A 23,811-nucleotide genomic window follows, 5' to 3' on the forward strand; every position below is an offset into this window, starting at 1 on the left:
GCTCGGTGACCGGAGGAATTAGGGGCTTGTCTGTGAAAAATGGAGGCTGGGGGTTCAAGAGTGTATTTCTTCTCAAGATGGGTTGTCTGGTTTGTATACAGGAATAGGCTTGGGGCTTGCATGGAAAACCCCAAAACAGTGCTTGTTCAAAGGCTCTGCTGTGCTGCTGTGTTTTTGAGGCACAGTGAGATTAGTTTGCAGCCCCTTGTCCAGGCAGCTCTGTTCCGAAAGCGTTAAGCTAAAGTGTGAAACGTGGTTGAAGTATTACGGAACAGATACCAACTTTAAAAAAGTCTCTTACTCTTCCAGTTTTAGATGAGCTCCAGGTTTTAACACAAATATGCCAGTGAGTTGAGACAAAAATAACTTTCATGCTGATATCTTGCCTCTGTCTTCATTTGTATATTTCTGAGTAATACCCCTGAAAGTGCAGAAAAAGATCACCTTCCTAGAGCGCAGCCCACAGCGCCTGTGCCCTTCTCGCAGTGAGGGACTCGGCTGAGAATGGCCAGCGGAGATGGAGTTCTTTGGATGCTGTAAAGCAGTCGTTCTTGAAGGGACACTGTCATAACTTAAAACTTCTTTCTGTTAGGCAAAAGATTATTCAGCCCTTGTTGGAGATGCTTTTTTTTTTTAATCTTTAGTCTTCGTGATGTCTAATCTGTGCAGCCAGTGGAGAATCTGCCTAAGCCTGGAACTGAATTTTGGATTTGCAGTGAAATTCCCTGCTGGCTGCGTGAAGAGGACTGTGCCTGTTGGTTTAGGGAGAAACTTGCTCCCTCCCTTCTTGCCCTACTTCCTTGCTGCTTCCTCTGGATCTCTGCCTGCCTCTCCTGCTGGCATTCTTACTCATGCTCCTTTGCAGGAGGCTCGCCTTCCTGCAGAGTTCATGGTTACGGAGACTGTCAGCTTAGGAAACTTCTGCCTTTACTACCTGAAGGAGCACAGTGATGAAGCTTGGGAAATTCTTTGAGAAATGTCACTGGCTATCTATTTAGAGGCTCAGGAACCTCCTCTGCTTGTAGAGAATTGGAGAGTGTGTTTGTTTATAAGCACAAAATAAACTAATACCAACATCTTCCAGAAATCCTGCTCTCCGTGCTTAACAGATTCTTTCAGTTGGAAGCGGAATCACATCTTTTCAGACTGATTTCCCTTTGCGGGAAGTGAGGCTCGCGCAGAAAGATGCAAACATTGCCCTTAGGAAGGAGAACTTCAGCGTGACTGAAAGTAAAGCATACTCATGTCCGCTAACTATATACCAAACCTCCTAAGGAAATGTAATGGCAGGTGATTTGATGATGTGTATATGCTTTCTCTTCCATTCACGCATCAATGCTGATGTATGCTGCAGACCAGTCACAGTGGCCTTAATGTCTCTGTCTGGTGACATCAGTGGTATCTTCTCAAATAAAGTGATTGTAAAACCAGAAGTGTTCTGACAGATTGCAGAATGTGTTTTCAAAAGTGAGTTTGTTGGGACAAAAATTATCGTCATAATGAAAGCTGGGTTTGTTCAGTAGAGCTATGAGGGGGTAGTTATCTTTACCAAAATGTATGTTTTATTTAAATTCATATGGAATTTCATGGGCTTGTATTGCTTGTTTTGGGTAATTTGGGAAATTAAAATGTTTCTCTAAGTGTTTACCATCCATTGATATCTCTTTCAATATTTACTTAACTGCTAAACAATTATCATTGGTACAACAAAAAACTTTGTGTGAGACCAATCCTGTTTAAACTTACCTAGGATGTTTAAACAGTGTTTTTAAGCATTTGAGTTTTATTTTATACTTAAGCCTTATTTGTATCAATGCCTGTATAGTCCTTCAAAAAAGCAATTGGACTATGCTTGCTTCTGTTCCTATATTATGTGATTGCGTTTTTAGTACTGTATTTTGCATACTAATTGATACTTATGTATTGATTACACTTGTCCTTTTCCATTAGACTGAAACATGGAAAAAGTAAAGAACACCTATGTCAGTTGGTGCCTCTGTTCAGTATAACCTAAACTGTTCTAGATTCTCCTGAGGTGAAATCTGATAGCCTTCAAGAGTGGCTTACTTCAATTGTTGCCTTGCTACTGGATGCTTTCTGTCCTAGTACGTAGCACCCACAAACCTGAAGATAAGTAATGTAAAGTTAGTCTCACTTCCTTCATCAGTTTAATGGAGGTATGTGGAAAGGATTAACAAGGACTACTGGATACACCTAGCTAAACAGCTTTATGGCAAATCGTTCTTCTGGAAGAACAGCACTATTCTGTTCTCTGGTTTCCGTTACTATTTATTGATCGCTGGCAAACCAGTATTCTTTATGGACCATGAAAACCTGAAGAAGAGAGAGGTAAAGAAGATGGTTGTGCTGGAAGAGATGCTGTAGCAACGTTGACTTGTCGTGCGCTGGGGCTCATGCTCGGAGCTCCCCAGAGGCTGAAGCGCCTGAGTGTACAGTATATCTGTTTTTAGGACCTGTGCTGTGCATTCACAAGTGCCACAGCTGCATGATGCGACATATGTATATGATGTAAGCAGTTAGCAAACAGGCTTTCAGAATGTATGGATGATTAACTTTGTACCCAGACTTTAGCATGGATCTAGTACTATCTGTACCTCCTGCAGTTAGTCATAGCATCGCTATGTGCTGTAGCTTGAACGAGCAAAAGTGCACTTGTGCTTTTGATTGGAACAAATTTGTACTGTTCGGCAGTCCTGCAGCAAGCAAAACTGGTGTGTTAGTGATTATGAAACCCTGGCCCAGAGCAGGTGCTATCAGTTCCCGTTGGATAAGTGGTCATAATTCATAAATTTAACACAACTATTAAACATTTGTTCTTTAGCTTTTTTCATAGACTTGGGACTTGGTAGTGTAAGAACTGTGGCTTTTTTCTTTGTCTCAGAACTGCTTGACTCTTGTCACAATACCCCCTTTATCCCTTTCCTCCAAATACGTCCCCATGACATTCAGTTGAGAGAGAATTACTCAGAGTAGTTTGTTTCCAAGCTGGTTTGTGGTTTGCAGAGCCGAGGCAGGTGGCCTGCAGCTCTAGGAAAAAGCAAAACTTATACCGACTTCATGTTTGCAATTGGAATATTGATCGTAACACATACTTTTATTGCTGGGAAACATTGAAATCGCATAATGATAACCATGAATGAAATGTGAGAAATTTCTTACGAGAAACTTTGGGAATCATGGAGTTGGAAAACACACAACGTGCCTTTCATTTTTCTTTTGGGTACTTACCATGTAGCTTGAGCTGGAAACTTACTTCAAAATTTCTGCTACCCGATTAGAACAGTGGCCACATTGCAAAGTTCTGATCTGGAATAAACTTGGGGGTTAGACTAGATAACTTTAAACGTCCCTTCCAACCCAAACTGTTCTGTGTTCTGTAAGTCAGATTTTTTTCTGGGAGCATGGGATGTGACCATGGGATGTTTGTTTTACACCAGCATTTTTTTTGCTGGATCAGATACCACCTGTCTGTATCACATTAGTTCTTACGTTGCATCAAATATTTTCTGGATCCAGCAATCCTTCCTTTCTGCAGCTGGCGTGCTAGCCAGTGCAAGCTCCTGGGAGGGGTGCTCTGGCTAATTTGGCAAATTGTGACCATCTATTCCGGGTCTGAATGGAAACGAATACTGTTGAGAGATCTGGTAGTACAGAGCATTGGTGCTTGCAGTCCTCAGTCTGAAAAGTCATAGAGTAGTGCTGGACAGAGGGCTTGTGGGAGTTTTTATATATATACATATATATATGCACACACTATATACAGAATTCTGTATATGTATACAGACACACACAGAGAACTCTGTGTATATCGCTGCTTGATAGTAACCCAGCCAACCCACTGTGACTTATTTTATTAAGCCTGCAGAAGAGATTTCTCCTTTATAACACGTGCCTGCTATGTCTGTGGACCCCATTTAATAGAAAGTGTTGATCAAATCAAATACAATGGAGCTTCTGGGGCCTATTTAGAGGCAAAGACTAAGATCTTAATTCTGTCACCTATGTTTCCAAAAGCCTGACAAGCACGGCAGGCTATTGAAGCTTAGGTGTGCCTGTTCTGAGTACATGAAGTTTTCTCTGATTGCTAGTAGCTTAAGTGTTTCACAGAGAGAAACAAAAGCCCAAATCAGTGTCCCTGACCTTATGGGGAGAAGGGCTTCTACTACTACCTTGAATTACTTCTTTCTTATTCTTACAGCTGTTAAATAGCAGAAAAGTGTTTTTACTTTCCCATTATAAAACAGCTCACTTTTTTAGCTACCCTTAGATTTTCATTAGGAAATCTCAGTTGAAGGGCGCCACTATTATAGGAAATACAGAAATTTTTGCGACTCTGAAAATTCACATTTGGGAAATGAGCATATTCATTGCAAATAATTATTCTTTCAGGTATATCAAACTGCAAAATGGCTTATGTGCACTCTTGATTTCGGATTTGAATTACTTGGATGGTGCCCCAGCTGCTTTATCTTCGGAGGAGGAGGAGGAGGAAGACAACGATGATAGTGAATCTGAAGACGAAAGCGATGAAGATGATGACTCTGGAGCTGAGATCGAAGATGGTAGAGAAGGTTTTGATGATGAGGACTGCGATGAGGGGGATGAGGGTGAGGACAATGATGGAGATAATGAGGATTTCAATGATCCTGATGACAGTGAATTAGAAGAGCTAGCTGAAAAGGAAGAGACAAGAAAGAGAGGCTGTACAGAAAAGCAGGTATGTACGTAAAGCTGTGGGGTGAAAAAATATATAGTGAGCTTTCTTGTGGTCTGAAACCTTGTGATTGGGCATTCAGACTAGACCTTCTTTTTATCATGCCTGTCCTGATTGATTTGTCTTATACTTTGGTCGTTTTCCTGAAGTGTTTCTTGAAGCAGCTTTTACTGAGTGTGTTGTATTTTCTGTAGTCTGCAGCAGCCCTCTGCGTTGCTGTTGGCAGCTTCTCTGATCCCGAAGATCTGCCTGGATTAGCACACTTCCTGGAACACAGTATGTATCTGCTCCTATTTCATCTTCTCCAGCTTCAGTGCAAAATGAGTGCTACGTAGCTCTGAATTTCTGTAGTATTTTAGTATCGTCTGCTATTTCAGCTATCCCAGTATTTATTTTCATTAGTTAAATAAATTTGTGATTTCGTAAAAATACTGACATAGTAAGGAACTCTTAATATGGGAGAAGATGTCTCATGCCCTTTGGCAGGCTATGCATTAATGTATATTAACATCCTTTGTTACCCATTAGATGTGGGGGGAAGCACATTATCTATGTCTTTATAAACCAGGCTGGAGCTACAGACCTTTATCTTGCTAGTAAAGGATGATGAATTAGTAATACAGGCACAGAAACCAGAAGAAGTTTCTGACCAGGTGTATCTCAAAATACGGCTTGACTACTTGACCGATTGAGGCGAAACATGCCTAGAAAGGCACTGTTATTTCCAGTCTGTTTGGGCCTTCTACTAAAGGCGGATCACACTAGTGGGCAAATTAGAGAGTCTGTTGCTATTTAGTAGCTAGCCTCTGCATGTGAGCTGTGGGTCAGTTGTAGGTTACACATAGGGGTTGCTATAGCTGCAATTAGGAATAACAAATTAGTGTCATCTTGGTGATTTTGCTGATGTTTGTTCCAGTGGTTTTTATGGGCAGTTTGAAGTACCCAGATGAGAACGGGTTTGATGCGTTTCTGAAGAAACATGGGGGCAGTGACAATGCTTCGACTGACTGCGAGCGGACAGTCTTTCAGTTTGATGTGCAGAGGAAGTACTTCAAAGAAGCGCTTGATAGGTAACTTTGTATAAATAGTGATTAGGTGTTAAGGAATGTTTGTGTGTGCCTGAGGAGCTTGGGTGTAGCTGTTCAGTTCTTCATTTTGGGATGATTAAGGCTCTTGCTGAACTTCCATAGGTACCCGCACTACCGCAGTGGGTATTGAATATAAGGAATATTATTTCCCTTTGGGTATGTTGCTCATTTTTTGAGATGGTGCGAATGTAGCCACTGTGTGATTACATAGGATCCATGTGTAAGTCTTAATGCACGTAGCTTTGATGACAGGAGAAATCTTATGCAATGTGACAACTGTTCAGAAGGGAAATGCTCCCAGAATCCCAGTGACTCATCCTTTGAAATATCTGTCCTGATAGAGTTAGTGTTTTCTCTAATATATTTTTTTTTTGTTTCCAAGTCTATTCCATCATGGTGGGTAGGAGGGCAGCCTTGAAAGTCATGGTACAAGGTGTGCCTCAAAGGGATACATTTAACCCAATCCAGGTTATTCAGCGAAGCATGTATCTTTTGCCAGAAAGTATTTAACTTGCACTTTTGTGATGTGGGAAATGTTGGGACTGCAGAGCTCCACCTGTTTGCATGGTTTTCTTCAGTGAGAGGAAATTACTCATTCATGGGGACACGGCAGCTGAGTATTCTTGGTGCCGTAAAATATCTCAGGAGGAGAGTAAGTTCCACTATGAACTTACTTTGATCAAAATACATTCCTGTGATGATGCCAAGAACAAGTGTTTGCATTACAAGAATTACATAGTTTGTAGTAAGACAAGCAACTTTGTAAACTAAAATAGTAGCTGTTGGGTTTAATTTCTGGTTTTTTGCCCCAGCTTAATAGACACTGAAGAAAAGTATATGATTTTTTTCTGTTTCATAGGTGGGCACAATTCTTTATTCACCCACTAATGATCAGGGATGCAATAGACCGAGAAGTCGAGGCTGTAGATAGCGGTAAGTAAGAGTATCTTTTCCTGTGTGTTTAGCCCGTCTGCTTAAAGGAACAAAACCTATTTTGTAACACTGTTTATTGCTTTCCATTTTGAACTACCCTTCTGAGCACATCGGTCAAGTTCACCTAACTTGACAGAGAGATTAAACTCTTCAATTTAAGTTTCATGGATATCAATGGCTGTTAGAGGAGAAAGACTGAATGTAGTGCCATCACTGCTAGAGTTTGCCATCTCATTTCTTGAATTAGAAATTATTGATTTCTAATAAAAAAATTTCATAAGCTTCTCCCTTATAAGGAAAGGCTGAGAGAGCTGGGTCTGTTCAGCCTGGAGAAGAGAAGACTGAGAGGGGATCTCATCAATGCTTATAAATACCTTAAGGGTGGCTGTCAAGAGGATGGGGCCAGACTCTTTTCAGTGGTGCCCACCGACAGGGTAAGGCGCAACAGGCGCAAACTGAAACTCAGGAATTTCCATCTGAACATGAGGAAGAACTTCTTACTTTGAGGGTGGCAGAGCACTGGCACAGGCTGCCCAGAGAGGCTGTGGAGTCTCCTTCTCTGGAGATACTCAAAACCCACCTAGACATGATCCTGTCCAACTGCTGTAGGTGACCCTGCTTTGGCAGGGGGGTTGGACTGGGTGATCTCCAGAGGTCCCTTCCAACCTCGACCATTCTGTGATTCTGTGAATTTTAAGTGGTTTGGCAGTAACTGGTCGGGCAATTACATGAGCATATGGATGCTCTTCAGTGAACAACATGCCTATACCTCCAGCGTAGCCCGAGTGTTCAGTCCTACGTGGAGTTAATACGTGAAGTTGAGGTGATTGTACTTGTCTCCTTATTCTGATGCCTTAATAACTACAAAGCGTGTCACAGAAAGAAATTGAACCAGATGTAGAAGTGAGTGGAGTGTTCACTTGATTTTTCTGATATGTAATGAGTATCTCCAGACTGCCTATAAAACTTCAGTGTTTTAGAAAAAAAGTTATTGGTAGATATACCAACTGGTTCAAATATTTATTCCAAGTTTTCTTCTTCATCTGTCTTCTGGCAAGGAAAAATGGGGCAATTTGATCTTTGAATTTAGATAAGTGTCAATATAAACAAGGCCCTGTCTTTGAGTTAAGGTGCGGTTCTTCAACAGCTTAAGCCAATTTCAGCTTTCACTTGCACTGCCTTCATCATGCAGATCTGCTCCTTCCCTTGTATTGACGCTGTAGTAATGCACTGCCCAGTAAATTATGTCAGCTTGGTGAACTGGCTGCAAAATAACCCAGCCAAAAGAATTAGTTTACAGCTCTGCTGTGCATGTTTCTTATTACCAGCAAAAACAGGAACAGGAAAATGCAGTTCAAGAGGGTGAATTCTTGATTTTGGCAGAATCCCATATTTAGATTAGTGTAAACTGATTGTAAAACTGCATTTTGGGAAACTGTCTTGCTCAGCTTTCAATTTCTTATTTCATTATTAGGCTAGAAGTTGTTCTGTGTGATATATGGGAGAAGCAGCTTTGGAATTGTTCTCTGGCCCTTTCTGCAGGGCCTGACCCTGTAGAATATTGATGCCCTTGTGTTCCCATTAAATTTAACAGATTGAGAGCGTTCAGATGGGACAGGTTGAGGCTTTACGTGCTTCCCCTCCTTATGCCTTTCTTTACTTCTCAGCAATGAGCTACATTTCTCCTCGTCTCTTGACTTAGTCCTGTTTCTTACCCTATTTCACTACCTCACCATACATTAAAACAAATTCCAGGCTGCATCTGTGTGCTGTGTCTCCTTTTCAGTTTGGTTGTGGTTTTTGCTTTTTTTTGTTTTGTGGGAACATGACCTCAAATTTTGATGCATGCCACTGCAAATTCTTTAAATTAACAGAGTATCAGCTAGCCAGACCCTCTGATGCAAACAGAAAGGAGATGCTATTTGGGAGTCTTGCCAGGCCTGGACATCCTATGAAGAAATTTTTTTGGGGTAAGTTCTGAATTTGTGTTACAAAGTAGTGATAATACTTAAACTTTTAACCACTTAAAAGATGCACTAATATGAGCTACCTTATCACAGAAAACACTAGCCTTGCTCAGAAGTCTTAGAGCAATTAGTCATTTTACAGTAAAATGTGTGGGAATAAAAGCAGCTCTCTGCTTCTTAAGATACTTTTCATTCAGGTACTGCTTTTTGCTGATGTTAAAGCTAGATTGCCCTCGGCGTATAATCGTGTAGCTTTTGGTTAATGTAAAGGTGGTGCTTTCTGAGTCATCTTTGTCTTGCTTAAGCTTGTTTTTTGCTATTAAAATTTCCTGGGGAAAAAAAAAAGTATTTCTGGATTTGTGTCTAAGGAGGCTTTTCAAAGTAAGTCATTCACTGTTGAACTTGCAGAAGTAGACCTTCACAACCATGTGAGTGGAGAAGAAGGGAAATTTGTCCTTCCTCTCCTGGACAATACAGAGTCCTAGTTCCCTTGCCTTTGTGGTGCTGGTGAGCGTGTAAATGGCAGTGTGATGGGTAATAGAGTTAGCTAGCTTTGGAATGTAGATAACTTTTATAAAGTTCTGAGTGACATATACTAAACATCATATTTTCCCCTCTTTTTCCTTCCCCTGTTCTGCAAATTCCATTGGTGAGGGAATAGCTGGCAGCACACAGCAAACTGGGCAGTACACGGTATGGGTGATCTGATAATGCAGTAGGACTCTGTCCTGGGATAGAAATTGGAAGATACTAACTTTTGGTTAACATTCCTTTAACTCCAAATTTCTATTAGATATTTTTAATGTGCTTACCATGACTAGGCTCAGTGCCAGGGGAGGAAAATAAATTCTCGGTCTTGACATAACCAGTGTCTAGATAACTAACCACCTTTTAATGTTTACAGGTAATGCGGATACACTCAAACATGAGCCTAAAATGAATAATATTGATACCTACACCAGACTGAGGGACTTCTGGCAGCGGCATTACTCTGCTCACTATATGACTTTAGTTGTCCAATCCAAAGGTAACGTCACTTGTTCCTTAAAAACAGACTCATTGCTGCTGCTGGTGTAGTGCTTTTGCCCCCAGTTCAGCTGTAGCCCAAGCCGTTTTAGTGGATTGTCCAGTCCTGCAGGAGGTATTTATATGTAGATTTTATCCTGGTTTCCAAATGAAACAGGACTTGAGCAATTGTGCTGTGTTATTGTCATCCTGACACTTCTTGAGACACTTTTAACTGAAACTGTTGAGTAGGTTCCAGATGAACACAGAAGATTAAAATCTCAAAGATATGTTTAAAAAAGAATCTTGTAGGAATGCAGAGTCAGACCACTTAAATGACTTAATGCTGCTGGTTTCTCTGCCATCATCAGCGAACCTCCACAGAAAATGATGGGGAGACTGAGACTGGGTCTCCCAGTTGTCATCTTCTGTTTGGGGCTCTTTCAAAAGAAGTCTTAAAATGAAACACATTTCTCTTGGAACAATAGAGATTCTAAGTTTTTTCCCTGTAGACTGAAAAATTCTATGCAAATGAAATTGAGTTTCATTTCAGCAAAGAACTTCAGACCTGTGGAGTCGTTTCTGCTGAGAATAAAAGAAAGAAATTTCTTAGAAGTTAAGCATGTAGTAGAGACCTGTGCTGAAAATAAATAGTTGTGTATTCAGGTTCAGTTTGTGCTTAGGGGTTTTGTGGAATGCTAAAACTGCTTGCAGTTCCCATCTGTAAAATGGAGATGGTAATAATAGAGGTGGTAATTCTTTTCTTCTCCTATGCTTTTATTTTCTGTCTAGACTGTAAACTACTTAGGGCATTGAATGCCTCTTGAATAATCATTTACATAGTGATGGATTGTAGTGTTTCTCCTGGTGACTGGGAAGAAAATTGTGGTAACTGATAGCCAGCTGAGTCAGCTTTGTGTTTCTCTCTCTGTTAAAACAAAAGAAACAATGAATCCTGCTCCCACCTGGTCCCACCTTTTTTGTTGTTGTGTAGCATATACAGCATCACTTTGGGAATTCAGAATTATTGTTTAAACAAGCAATTTTCAATCAGTCATTTAAAAAAAAACAACCCTTAAACTTCTGGTTCTTAACACATTTCCTTTAGAGAAGAGGATGGGGAGAAGGAATTCTTAGCTCTGCAGGACTGCATTTGGATGTGAAAACTGGTGTGTATATTCTGGACATAGAGTGATGGAATGAGTCTAGCAAGTACTGGTGATTTTGTGGATCCCTAAGTCAGTAATTCCTTTTCATAGTCGCACCAGATACTACTGAACTTTAAACCCAGTTGTATCGGCCTGAGATTTCAGCACTATATACAAAACCAGAACTATGACCAAAGATATAGTTCAGTGAATATTAAGAATTGGCTCAAATCAACAGCTTTGAAGCTTATAATTTAGAACTTTGCAATTTTAAAATACACTGACTTGCAACTTCTCTAAAATAACTGAACTGGTGAGATAAGATAAAGAATTTGTCTTAGATCTTCAGGAAATTGCATTTCTGGCTTTCTTTTTTTCTCTCCTTATTAGAAACACTGGATACATTGGAAAAGTGGGTGACAGAAATCTTCTCTGAGATCCCAAATAAGTAAGATTCTTTTGATGCATAAAGGCATGACAAATTATAAAATTATCTGTTCTTAAAATGATGGTTTTTAAAAAAATAAACCTTACTGGAGAAACTAAGGAAATTAATGTTTGTTAATTAACATCCTTATCCAGAAAAAAAGGGGCAACTTTGGAAATTAAAGCAGGCATTTATTGTTTCAGGAAGATTTTGTTTATGCTTAACAATTACTTAGCCTGCAAGCTGTGTGGTGCTAACTTGCAGCAGTGTTTGCTTAATGTGTGCTGATACCTTGATTTTGTGATAAATCATTCAAACCTAGATCATCGTTTTACATTTCTTATCTTTGCTTTATGTCAAAAATAATTAGCAGCAAAATAAATTAAGACCATGTCTTGAATTTAAGTGTCATCCTTAGGGTGGCAACTGGTTAGAACTTGATCTTTTTTTTAATAATTCACTCCAATGTGCTGTCTAAAAAGGGGGTTCTGCAAAAACTTTACTAACATGAAAAGCATTTTATTTCCCCTTTCATTTTCTGCTTTTGCAAGGTGTTTATTTCTGTGGTACGTGGAAATGCGCTTGTGAAAGTCTAGTGCCATATGGAGACGCATTTGTCTCTCCCGACCCCCATCCTTCTCGTTCCTCTTTCCCCACAACTGGGATTCTGTGAATCCAGGGCCAACTCGAAAAGTTGTTTACTATGCTTGGCTTTCCTTTCCCCTGTTACGAAAGAAAACTTTTTATTGTTACCCCCTTGGACAGAAGGAGAGGGAGGAGTTGATGTAGCATCTAAATCTTCGGTAATTACTCTGTTGCGTGGGCAGAGTGCAAGTGTTGCCTTCCACTTTGGACTGGGTGGATCCTGGGCTGCACTCTTTGCTAAGGGCCATTTTCTGGTTGTCTGGTTTACCGCCTCTGTCACGTCAGAGCTACAGATGCTTACGTCTTGTGATTATCTCAATGTAGCCTTGAATCCTTGCCAGTAACATCACACTTTAATTTTGCTTTTAAGTGGTTTACCCAAACCCAGCTTTGGCCATCTGACTCAGCCTTTTGACACACCAGAATTTCACAAGCTTTACAGAGGTAAGTAAAACAGATTTGCTGAAGTGTTTTGAATACATAGTTTCATATTTCCTCTGTGTGATCCAGATACTTTGTAGAATAATTCTGTGTGGTTCTGAATAACTTTTAACCATTCTTTCTGCATTATGTAAAACTTCTTATCATGTATATTTATATTAAATGAATTTATTTGTGTTCAGTTGTTCCAGTCAGGAAAGTTCATTCACTGAGTATCACTTGGGCGCTTCCACCACAAGAACAGTATTACAGGTACAGTGGTGCTGCATTTTACTTCTACCACATTTATGTTGTGAATAATTGACTTTCATAACACACCAAAGAATCTCATTGATTTGTGTTACACATTACTTTGGTTCAGCTAGGGGAATATTTTTAAATGAATTAAACTGTTGCAGTTATGGTTCCTTTTATAAATTGAGTGGAATTGGTACGCAGCTGATTTTAACGTCATTCCTTACTGACTCAGATCAGTCATTATGTTCTGAACTCCCACGTTTTTAGCTTCTTATCCTAATAATGCCTGAAAATGCAAAGCTTGCCATGAAGAAACAGACAGTGTATACTTTAGTCATTTGTCTAGTGATTTGAGTTCTTTCTGTGAAACATATTACCTCCTGGCACTTAATGTCCTTCAAATTTTCTTTTAGGGTGAAGCCTCTTCATTATATTTCCTGGTTGGTGGGACATGAAGGCAAAGGCAGTGTTCTTTCTTTCCTTAGGAAAAAGTATGTATTTTTTAAGCGTAGTTATTAAATGCCTTGCTATCATTAAAATAAAGGCAAACTCTCTTTTGTGTATATATTTTTTCTATATATATAAAAGCAGGCCAAGTCTACCTTTTTGTGTCTGCATTTTGTAGTGATATTCTTTAAATTGATGATAGACCCAAGTAAGAAATAAATGGTTTCTGGTCTGTGATCCATGGATCAGCAGTATCTGTGCCTGATCTTTATGACATATCCAAAAGGTAACTTAGCTTTTTCACTATTTTTCTAATATGCTGTATCCTGAGGTTCTGATGTTGGAAAAGCTTTGTGTAAACTGTAAATGGATTGAAAACCATTGAAGTAAAGCTATAATATGCTAATTGTACTAAGCTCAAATGAAGCTGAAATGAGTAATTAATAAGTACCTTTAAATCTTCCACAGATTTTGGGCTCTTGCATTATATGGAGGAAATGGTGAGACAGGATTTGAACAGAACTCCACTTACTCCATCTTCAGCATTTCTGTGACACTGACTGATGAAGGTTACAAGCACTTCTATGAGGTATGGCTTACTGCAACTTGATTTTCCTAATGTTTTCCTAATGTTTGGAGAAATTAATCTTTTCCTTTCTGTCTGCAGGTGGCCCATGTTGTATTTCAGTATGTGAAGATGCTGCAGAAAAGAGGACCAGATAAAAGGCAAGTGTTTGCCACTACATCAGCTATTCGTGAAATTGTCCTTCTCCATTAGCCTTTTATTTGTAGTGTTTGCACTTTTTGTGGTGTTACTAGAGCATAAACGGTGAGTCAGTAGTAAAGCTTGTCTGTGTGGGAAACATCAGTTAAAAAGGTTTAAAAATTAATTTGCTAAATGCTTATGCTTGTGTCTTGGTGCTTTTAGTTTGATTTGTTGTGATCTGATTTCTGATTTTAATAAGCTGAACTAGTGTGGATGTAAGGTGCAGTTTTGTGTTTATCTAAATAAATTTGTTGAGCCAAATCTGTGGAAGTCAGGGCTGCAGTGTTCTGGTGTTAGTCTTTATGTTAATTCGGTGTCAGATTTTGATTATTTCTAGTTAAGTCGTCGTCTTTGGAAAATAGCAGAACTTTCTGCCAAAAGAGAAATGCCCTTTTGGATGGAAGGGAGGTGCACGTAATAGTGGCTTCTATGTCTTGTACTTGAATGAATCACTGAACTCACCCTTGATGCCTTTCCTAGAAGACTGCTTTTTTTCAGATTCTCAATAAATGTGGAATTCTGGAGGAAATCCACTTTTATTCTCTTCTCCCTCCTTTACAGAATATGGGAAGAAATACAGAAGATTGAAGCCAATGAATTTCACTACCAGGAACAGGTATTCATCCACTGTTTTGTGTTGATATAGGTAAACCATAGAAAAGATTTCTTTCTAATTTTGAAACACATTTTCAAAGTTCTGTTCAACTAGAAACATATTATGCACTTAAGGAGGCTGTATTTTGCTGAGAGAATTTATATTCTAGGCAGAGAAATAATTGTGACTTTTTCCTTAACAGAATTAAATGTTACTTTTTTCGTTCTTTACGTGGTAGGTGGGCTCTTTCTCAGTTTTAATCATTAGGCTCTTGTGTGTGAAGTTCTGTGCCCATTAATAGTGCTCTGCAAATTGGAGCTTTTCAGTAGTTTTGCTTAATTTCACGGTTTTTTAAGCTGTTTTAGCACTGCTGATTTCTAGGAAGAGAAAAGCAGTGTTGTGTGAAACGTGTGGCTTGCTGGTGACCTGGCCTCACACAGGCTAGGATGCTAATGACCCCCTTGTCTGCACACTTAAATGTAGGTTTGTGTCAAGTCTTCCTTGGCTTACTCAGATAGTACTTAGCAAAAAATCTTACTTGTTTGTATTAAAGGTAAAGAAAAAAGAAGGGAACACCATTTAGATAATTTGAGAAGCCTCACTTCATTGACTTTCTTACTCTCACTACTTTTAGCCATGTTCTATTTCTTATTAGGTAACTTACTGGTTTTTTTGAACAGCACTAAAACTTCCTTTTGGGAAAACAGATCCATATACTACATAGATGGCTTGAAAGCATCACTGAAATTTTTTGGTTTCTTTAAGGTACACAGATGCAGGAAGGGGGTGGGGGGGAAGGAAATACTGAAAGTGGAGATTTTTGTCTTTCCAGATGCTCCAAGTATTTTCAGATAGTTAAGACCTGCCAGTCTGCTGTGAGCATCAGGATGTGAGAAATGTCATTTTTTAGCAAATCTTTGCATCTGTAGCTCTGCCTTCAAAATAGCATATGGAGGATATTGAGTGTCTTGAGTGGCCTTTGAATAACAGAATTGGTATTTGCAAGTGATACAGACAGCAAGGACTGCTGCCAGCAACCTCAAGTGATAGATAAGAGCGGTAGGTTTCTTTGGTAGGAACAAGTTTACATTGATTGTCAAGTGCATTTTTAAATGTTGTGTGGTTGGGTTTTTTTTAGTGGAATACAGCTTTTATGCATTTGTTCGCAAAGTTCAACTACTACAAAATTATAACAGACTGTCTTCTCCTAACAAAAGCTTTTCCCAGAACAGTAGAGAAGAACTAAAAATCTATGAAGCTTGGGTATTTAGTATATTGGACATAGCAGAAAAAAAATGAATATTTGTTGCTCTGCATAGGGTTTTATGAGCCTGTTTTTAATAATTGCCAGCAGAGGCTGTCCAATTTGAAGTTTGACTTTTTCATCAAAATGAAGCTATTTCATCCTGAAGTGTTCTTACCAGTCTTCTTGGTCCTTTCTAGTACTCTCAGCTAGAATTTTATGTTCTCCAAAACTGCTGCTGCTCTAATAGGCTATGTACTTCCCAGTATCAAGCTAGGTGGGGAAAGGTAACACCCAAGTTTACACTGGGGAAATACCCACTGTCAATATTCCTGCCTTTTTGGCCAGCTGATTTTTCAGTGATCATTAAGAGATTACTGACGGTGCAGGGATTTAACTCAGCAAGGAACAGAGATACATATGGGCTTTTGTGACAGCGTGGTGGATCTTAGGGACAGATGAATAACTTAATCATGGTACCCCACTCTTCTGGTTGATGGAAAGAGCTGGTACGTGGCCATCCTAAAGAATAATGGTCACAGAGGCATGGTTTTGGGGCAGTTATGTGCCCTAAGAGAAGGTTAAAGTTTCCTCAGATGTACAGTATCATAAGAAATTCTTGGCCATGTTTTCCACTATATTTATAAGACACAGATGTGTCAAACTTGCCTCTTCTTCAAGCAAACTGTGGTCTGTATCTGGACCCAGGATCTGTACAGTATGATGCTGGCTGGTTCAAATAAACCAAGCAGCACTCAGCAAGAAGCTTTCCACTAGGCAGTCTTACACAGTTAAAAGGCAATCTATACTTTCCTCATGTCCAAGTAGGAGAATTTCTTCCTCCTCACGCTGCACATCATGGCAGAGAACTTAGGGAAGGAGCAGAATCAGAGATACTCATGCAGCAGCAGCTCTTCCTCAGCTTGCTCTTTCCAGCCTCCAGATCACTTTAAATCTTGAATTGTGCGACTCTGCTTATGTTCCCTGGAGGCAAGGAGTGCATTCTACTGGGTCTTTAACCTAGTAGGTTTAATAACTGTAAACACATGCTCAAGGCCATTTCTTCTATAAAGATGATGTCTGATATTTCGGGATTCTCAGAGGAGTCCTGAGCATTAGATATGGTTATGAAATATATTTAGTTTAATAACCGAAACTAAATGCTGTAACAAGCAGAGCATGTAACTCATGCTCAGCATACCTGACCAGTCAAGCTCTTCTCAGAACAGATCATTGATATTTTAGTTTTCTGATTATGTGAAAAATAGCTTTAATCTATTTGCTTACAGACAGATCCAGTTGACTATGTGGAAAGCCTTTGTGAGAACATGCAGTTGTTTCAGAAGGAGGATTTTCTGACAGGAGACCAGCTCTTGTTTGAATACAAGCCTGAGGTAAATATTCTTTGGGCTCTGATTACGTGTTTTGATGTAAGGAAAATACAGGCATACTTTATAATGTAGGTGCATATATAGGCATATAATTAGGCATAATACAGACACAAGTTTTGTATTAATTGAATCACTCTTTTTATACTCAGAAAGCAAATCTCCTTTTTTGTAAGCTTGTTATGTCTTGTTCTTCATATGTTCAGACTAAGAAGTCTTTGCTGGGTCAGGCAGAGCCAGAGTTGCATTTGAACTGAAATATTGTCTTGAACTTGTAGATCATTGCTGATGCCCTTAACCAGCTCAGTCCTCAGAGAGCCAACCTCGTTTTGCTGTCTGCTGCCAATGAAGGCCAGTGTCATCTAAAAGAGAGATGGTTTGGAACACAATACAGCGTGGAAGGTAAAACAGCAGCAGAAACTTAGAGAATCTCTGATTTGTGCATTAGAGATAAGGGTGGCGACACAAAATACAACCATATGGAAGTAGGGAAATGAATCCTCAGTGCTTTACTGACCTCATCATTAGTCAAATACTCTGCCCTGCTCAATCATTGTTCTTTGTTTGGTATCAGTTGATTCCCACTCCCTAGTTTACAGTTGTTTTAGGAGGCAGGGATCCCAGCCCTCCGCTTGGCTGCCATTCAAGTCCTGAACAGGGAGAAGAACACGAACAATGAAGGACAAGGCGTGTTGGTAGCTGCGTTACTAGTGCGGGCAGGCTTGATTTACTTTATTAATAGGATTGCTTCAGTCTTGCTCCAGGGGAGCTCATAGGAAGGGATTTAGAAAGAATCATGATGAATCAGGTGACATTAAGAAATTCCTATCGTACTGCAAACCTTCACGGAGACAGCTAAGAGATGAGATGACTGGCCTAGGAAATAGGGTAGCATTACCTTCCCGTTGAACTAAATGCCTTGCATGTTTTTTAATAGATATTGACAAGTACTGGAGTGATTTATGGGCCAGTGACTTTGAGTTAAATCAGGATTTACACCTTCCAGAAGAAAACAAATACATAGGTAAGGCACCTGAACGTGAGTGAAATCTTCCCCCAGTAATTTATTTGAGAATTTGCTGTGGTTTAGAAACAATCTTAATTTCCATCTGAACATCAACCTGGTTTTGCAAATTAAAAAAATGAGAGCTCTGTTCACCTGAACTTTCTGCAATACTCTTTTATTTATAAGCTTGAGAACTGAGTTTTTCTAAGGTGTAAACTTACAGATCATATAGCCAAAACAGAGCAGGCCTCACACAATCAGTGAGTTAACACAGAGGTCCAGACACCCTAGAAGAGCAATTTTATTTGCTTAATCCTGCTGGTTTTGAAAGCATCTAAATACCATCTGGCTTTGTTGCCAAAACCAAATGAAAATAAACCCGTAACTTGTATCCTGGATGGAATGCAGCATCACCATTTCTGCACTGCTTCTGAGCCACTATTCCGGTGTGGAACTGAAAAATAAATGTTCTTTGGGTCCAGGAAAGCATTATCACACATAATTTAGCAAATGAGGAGGGGAAAAATGTATTTTGTTGATAATTTTGAAGACTTTCATCCATGTAGCCTGGCTGTGTCTGTGAAACCCACTAATTTCTCGTTTTGGTTTATTTTTTCTTTTTGTTAGCCACTGACTTTGCTTTGAAAGTTGCTGACTGCCCTGAGACAGAATATCCAGTCAAAACACTAAGCACACAACAAGGCTGTCTCTGGTACAGGAAGGATGATAAATTCAAAATCCCGAAAGGTAAACACCTCAGGGCTTTCTGAAGAATAGGAAGTCCCTGTTTTTACCAGCTGGAATTTATTTAAAGGCAAATAACCCGTGATAGTGTTCCCCATTTAAACTCGGTGTTTACTATCAGCATTTCCATGGTCCTTTGGAAATGTTTATTAGCTACAATGAAAGAGAAGCAGGTAAACCACCTTGCAACAAAGAAACCTTGCTGATACCTCAGATTAAAAAGTGGAATCACTGAAATATACTGACCTTTGAACATCTGACTGTGGACAGAATTGGGCAGACAGAGTATGATACTGAGACAAGGGCTTGAGAACGAAGGAACACTTGAATTAGAAGAGACTATAGTCTACTATAGTCTCTTCTACAGAAAGAGAAAAATACAGGCTGGCTCTGAGACAAATGTGGAAAATATATTGCTGCTTTCAAGCAGAATGTCACAATTTTTAGTGCCTGTTAAACAGATGTTTTGTGGAGTTTTCTTTTTTTGTTTATATTGGTCACGCCACATGAGTTAGTATTCTGCAAAGCACAGCTTTGTGCTTTCTAATATTTGGTATTTTTAAGGGAAGATTTTGGAGTGAAAAAGAGAAGGCGTTTGATGATGACTTAGTATAAGCAAAAACATAGTCTCATAGCTGAATGACTATTTTCATTAGACTCAAATTGTGACCAAAGAACAACCTAATGGAAATATATTTGACTTGAGAAAGCAGTCACTTTTTACACAATTGCTCATTTAAGTTTCTTTTTCCCCACCAGGTTATGTTCGATTCCATCTGATCTCTCCATTGATACAGCAGTCTGCAGAGAAGTGAGGATTATATTATTTATGCTTATCTTGCAGAGTAACTAAATGTCCATACCTAGTGAAGAGAGATTAATTTTAAACTGGAATAGAATAAGGCTTGCTTTTCACGTGTTCTTACACCTTCCTTGTGGTTTTACCTGTACTAAATGTCTATACCTAGTGAAAAACCGTGAAGAGAGATTAAATTTAAACTGGAATAGAATAAGGCTTGCTTTTCTCATGTTCTTACACTTTCCTTATGGTTTTACCTGTAGTGTAGGGAGGGTGGTACGTGTTCTTACACCTTCCTTGTGGTTTTACCTGTAGTGTAGGGAGGGTGGTTCTGCAGCAGGTCGTTACTGTAGCAAACAGATGCATAGGAGTTTCATGGCGTGTTATTCCCCAGTGCAAGTTTTGCAAAAGATAATGTAACAGCAGCAGTGCACATCCCAGAAGGAAGTGCTTAGAGAAGGAGTCAGTCCTGAAAAGAGCAGTCCACAGTCGTGTCCTGAACCAGAAACTTGGGAGCCTGTAGGAGCAGGTGAAGAGACTGTCGGCAGCATTTAGAAACCAACTGTTTGTTGGACAGACCTTAAGATTACAGCTCTGCACGAGCTGCACTTCTGCTAGTCTTAGGCTAGCATTGCCATTTGTAACAAATTTCCTAGTGCTTTTCTCGTAAGCCTGCTGAGACCTGCACAACTAATGTTTTGGGAAAACCTTTATAAATCTGTTTTCACTGGGGCTTGGTTAGTTTGATCTTTGAATTGGAATCCAGGCAATTAACAAAAATCCGGAAGCACAGACTGCAGTTTCCATATTGTGTAGCCTGGTTTGCTCTAGCTTATTATTATTTTTTTATCTTAATAGATAAATAATCATCTCATTACTCAAGTCTTCAGCATAACTGAGTCCATCCATCCCCCTTCCTTTACACAAAGTGCAACAGTCCCATTTTCTGGAATTATTCGATGTTTTGAACGTTGGCATGCTACAGCGTGCATTGCTGCCTTGAAGAAATCTTAAGTCATGTGAAGCTGGAATCTTATTCATTGCAAAAGATAGTTGAATGTTAAAATGTTTGTTAAGCAGTGTCATGTGCTTTCTAGACAGAGGGAAACTTGCATTCTGTATTTCCATGTTTGTTGAAAATTTCTTTTTGAATCTCATTTTACTCAGTTGGTCATTTCTGCTGGAGAACTTGTTGTGTGTACCATCAAACTGATTTGGCTTGATTTTTATCTTTCTTCTATTCCTTCCTTTTTTTCTTTCTTTCTTTTTAACCCTCTGCCCTTTTCTCCTTTTCCAGCATAGTTTTGTTTGATACATTTGTAAACATCCTTTCCCACAATCTTGGTGAACCAGCTTATGAAGCAGACGTTGCTCAGTTGGAATACAAGCTAGTAGCTGGAGAGCATGGCTTAGTCATTCGAGTGAAAGGATTCAATCATAAACTACCTGTAAGTACTGCTGATCTTCCAAGTACTTCTGTGCGTGCTGCTTTTCAGTGTATTCAGTGCTTTTTCTCCTAGCAGCTGGAGCCTAGCTGGCTGGAGCTTTGAATGTTTAGATGGGGTATTTTAAATGGGAAAATTTGTGTTTCTGTTCAGATATAGGGTAATGCAGCAAATGCTTTTTCATGTTCTTAGATGTAAAAAGATGTAGTTTTATTCACTTACACAAGCTCAAATTACTGACCTTGGGCTGACTTAAGAGAAATCTTCCTTTAATTAATAACTATCTCCATTAAGACTTTTAACAGCTTTTCCTTTAAAAGGAGCTATGAGTCTCCCATGTCTGTATTGAGTGTTAGAGCCTCTCCATCTATAAGCTAAGGCTATTTGCACACTGTCTGGAGAAGTGTGTCTGAAAATAGATTTTGTTTACAATTTGACTTCGGAGACACAGCTTCTGAACATAACTCATTTTGGAGGCAGTTTTTCTTTGGTGGGTTGCTATGAGCTTACCTTCGAGGACTGGGGGATCCCTGTTCCCGTTCTCTAAACGCTGGCCATGTAAGACATGGCAAGCACGGAGAGGACGTAGTGATCGAAGAGGAGAGAACCACCAAACTTCCTTTAGACTTTCATTGCAAGACCTTGGCTGGAGCTTTAACAAGACGGTCAGTCGTCTGTCAAGCTTATTAATGTGAGGTTTAACAGAAAAAGCCAGAGATGCAAATAGCATGGTCTGAATAGTCTTTTTTTCAATCATGAATGTTGCTCTCTTGTGATGTTATTGTGCTCGTCAGCTGTAAAAGGAAAAACTGGAATGTCTAATACAGAAATGTTGGAGTTACACGCTAGGTTTGTTTCAACAGAATGTGGAAACTCCTGTTGATTTGGAATATTGAGCTTATTTCATTCACTTTCTAAAAATGCTGTCCTTTTGAAACTGGATGTAATTTGGTATAGAATTGTTAGGTGAAGAACATCTAACAGAATTGAGGAATGTGCTTTAGTGATACTGCGTGTCGCTTATGTTGACCAAATAATGATGATTTTCTTTCATTATTATATAGGATTAAGTTTAAATTGGTTCTTTTTTAAAAAAAAAAACAACCAACCCCAGCTTAAAACTGTTTTCTTTACAGCTTCTATTTCAGCTCATCATTGATTACTTGTCTGACTTCAGCTTTACTCCAGCAGTTTTTGAAATGATAACAGAGCAGCTGAAGAAAACATACTTCAACATCCTCATCAAACCTGAGACTCTGGCCAAGTGAGTTCTGGGGGAGGGCAAAAAGTGGCTGCACAGCAAGTGTTGAGGTTGAGCAGAAAGCTGAGGAATCACTGCTCTGTGCTCGTAGAGGCTTGTTCCAGGGTTTGCTTATAGCTTAGAGAGTTCAGGCAACTCTGCAACCAGCTTATCAAACATGGGGGTCAGACTGGACATCCAGGTTCTGTTCTGAAGTGACCCGTAGCCAACAGCGGGTGCTGAGGGAGGGCAGAGTCAGCCCACAGCAACGCTCCTGGGGACCGTGTCCCTGTCTCCAGTACGATCCCAAGTCAGAGGTGAGATCTCTTACATGGAGGAGCTCCTGACAGCCTGTGGTTTTGTTTTCCTTCTTGCATCGCAGGGATGTGCGTCTCCTGATTTTAGAACACGGCAGGTGGTCCATGATAGATAAATACCAGACGCTGATGAACGGCCTTTCCATTGAGTCTCTCTCGTCCTTTGTTAAGGCTTTCAAATCGCAGCTCTTCGTAGAGGGTCTCGTACAAGGAAACTTCACGAGCAGAGTAAGTACAGCTTCAGCAGCTGACACGTGCTCAAACTTGTTCTTAAAATGTGCTTTAACACAGTTACCACAACTCCAGCACTCACCTGCCAGCTCACTGCCTCTTCGGTCCTGGCAATCTGGAGGCTCACTGGTACAGGGCAGCCACACCTCTAACACCTCCAACTCAGGAATGCTCATCTGGATGAGCCACTGGAGAATCCATAGTTGCCAGTTTGAACAGAAACTTCCAGGAATTTGGATTTAAACTGCGGAGAGGGAAAAATGTGGTAGAAATATGCCTGTAACCTAGTGGTTTTTATATTGTTTGGTGTATTGATATATTTGATATTGAGACATTTCCATGGTGGTGCCACAGGAGGAGGCTTCCCTCAAAGTACATTTATCCTGGAAGTTGGATTGCCTGCATGGTTTGATCCAACCTCACTGAGGTCCAGTCATCTTCAGTCCTGTCAGGCACCTGCAGTGTTCATCGAGGACTTCTACCCTGGGACTAGGTCACACATAGCCCTGTGAGGCTTTTTAAGACAGGGTTGTGATGGGACTTAGCTCCCTGTATCCAGTGTCATTGAATGCCTGCGTGTGGCATGGGAGAGAAACCACCTGCAATTGTGACTTGGGCCAAGAAGTTTGCCTTAGGTGGTGGTGTTTGTCCTTAAACTGTTTAAAGCCTCCTAAAGAAAGTGTGCTGATGTCCTTTGGGAGGTCAGATTCTTGTAATGTCAGCTGTCCCCACCTGAGCTGTGGAACAGGAGGAGGTCTGAGGATCTAATCATGATTTGCTAAGAATCTTGATTCAAAATGCTTTTATTGCGGCAGCCTCTGTGTGAGCTAAGCTCCTTTCACAGCCTGGCACGTGCAACCTTGTAACTCCTCCATCAGTTTCTCTTACTTCCTCCCATTTCTTCCACTTAAGCCCGAGCCTCCTTCCGACAGCTCCCAGTTCATGCACAGGAGAGGGGACTTAT

At 39.9% G+C, this 23,811-nt stretch overlaps 1 protein-coding gene across 1 annotated transcript in view; it reads left to right on the forward strand.

Moving 5' to 3' along the window:
* NRD1 (nardilysin (N-arginine dibasic convertase)) overlaps window positions 1-23,811 on the forward strand; it is a gene marked incomplete at its 5' end in the record, with an annotated part of 29,494 nt that overhangs the window by 353 nt on the left and 5,330 nt on the right. Inside the window, 21 exons of the mRNA XM_009706188.1 lie at window positions 4,411-4,738; window positions 4,930-5,011; window positions 5,652-5,805; window positions 6,683-6,756; window positions 8,631-8,726; window positions 9,628-9,750; window positions 11,267-11,324; window positions 12,319-12,392; window positions 12,572-12,641; window positions 13,040-13,117; window positions 13,542-13,662; window positions 13,741-13,799; window positions 14,401-14,455; window positions 16,967-17,071; window positions 17,344-17,467; window positions 18,003-18,089; window positions 18,699-18,818; window positions 19,575-19,626; window positions 20,912-21,062; window positions 22,196-22,323; window positions 22,682-22,844. Of these exons, the coding sequence (XP_009704490.1) occupies window positions 4,411-4,738; window positions 4,930-5,011; window positions 5,652-5,805; window positions 6,683-6,756; window positions 8,631-8,726; window positions 9,628-9,750; window positions 11,267-11,324; window positions 12,319-12,392; window positions 12,572-12,641; window positions 13,040-13,117; window positions 13,542-13,662; window positions 13,741-13,799; window positions 14,401-14,455; window positions 16,967-17,071; window positions 17,344-17,467; window positions 18,003-18,089; window positions 18,699-18,818; window positions 19,575-19,626; window positions 20,912-21,062; window positions 22,196-22,323; window positions 22,682-22,844 (2,302 nt within the window). The remainder of the gene's footprint in view (window positions 1-4,410; window positions 4,739-4,929; window positions 5,012-5,651; window positions 5,806-6,682; window positions 6,757-8,630; window positions 8,727-9,627; window positions 9,751-11,266; window positions 11,325-12,318; window positions 12,393-12,571; window positions 12,642-13,039; window positions 13,118-13,541; window positions 13,663-13,740; window positions 13,800-14,400; window positions 14,456-16,966; window positions 17,072-17,343; window positions 17,468-18,002; window positions 18,090-18,698; window positions 18,819-19,574; window positions 19,627-20,911; window positions 21,063-22,195; window positions 22,324-22,681; window positions 22,845-23,811) is intronic.

The sequence above is a fragment of the Cariama cristata genome, unplaced genomic scaffold (genome assembly GCF_000690535.1).
Source record: "Cariama cristata isolate BGI_N322 unplaced genomic scaffold, ASM69053v1 scaffold13000, whole genome shotgun sequence".
In the NCBI taxonomy this organism is placed as follows: Eukaryota; Metazoa; Chordata; class Aves; order Cariamiformes; family Cariamidae; genus Cariama; species Cariama cristata.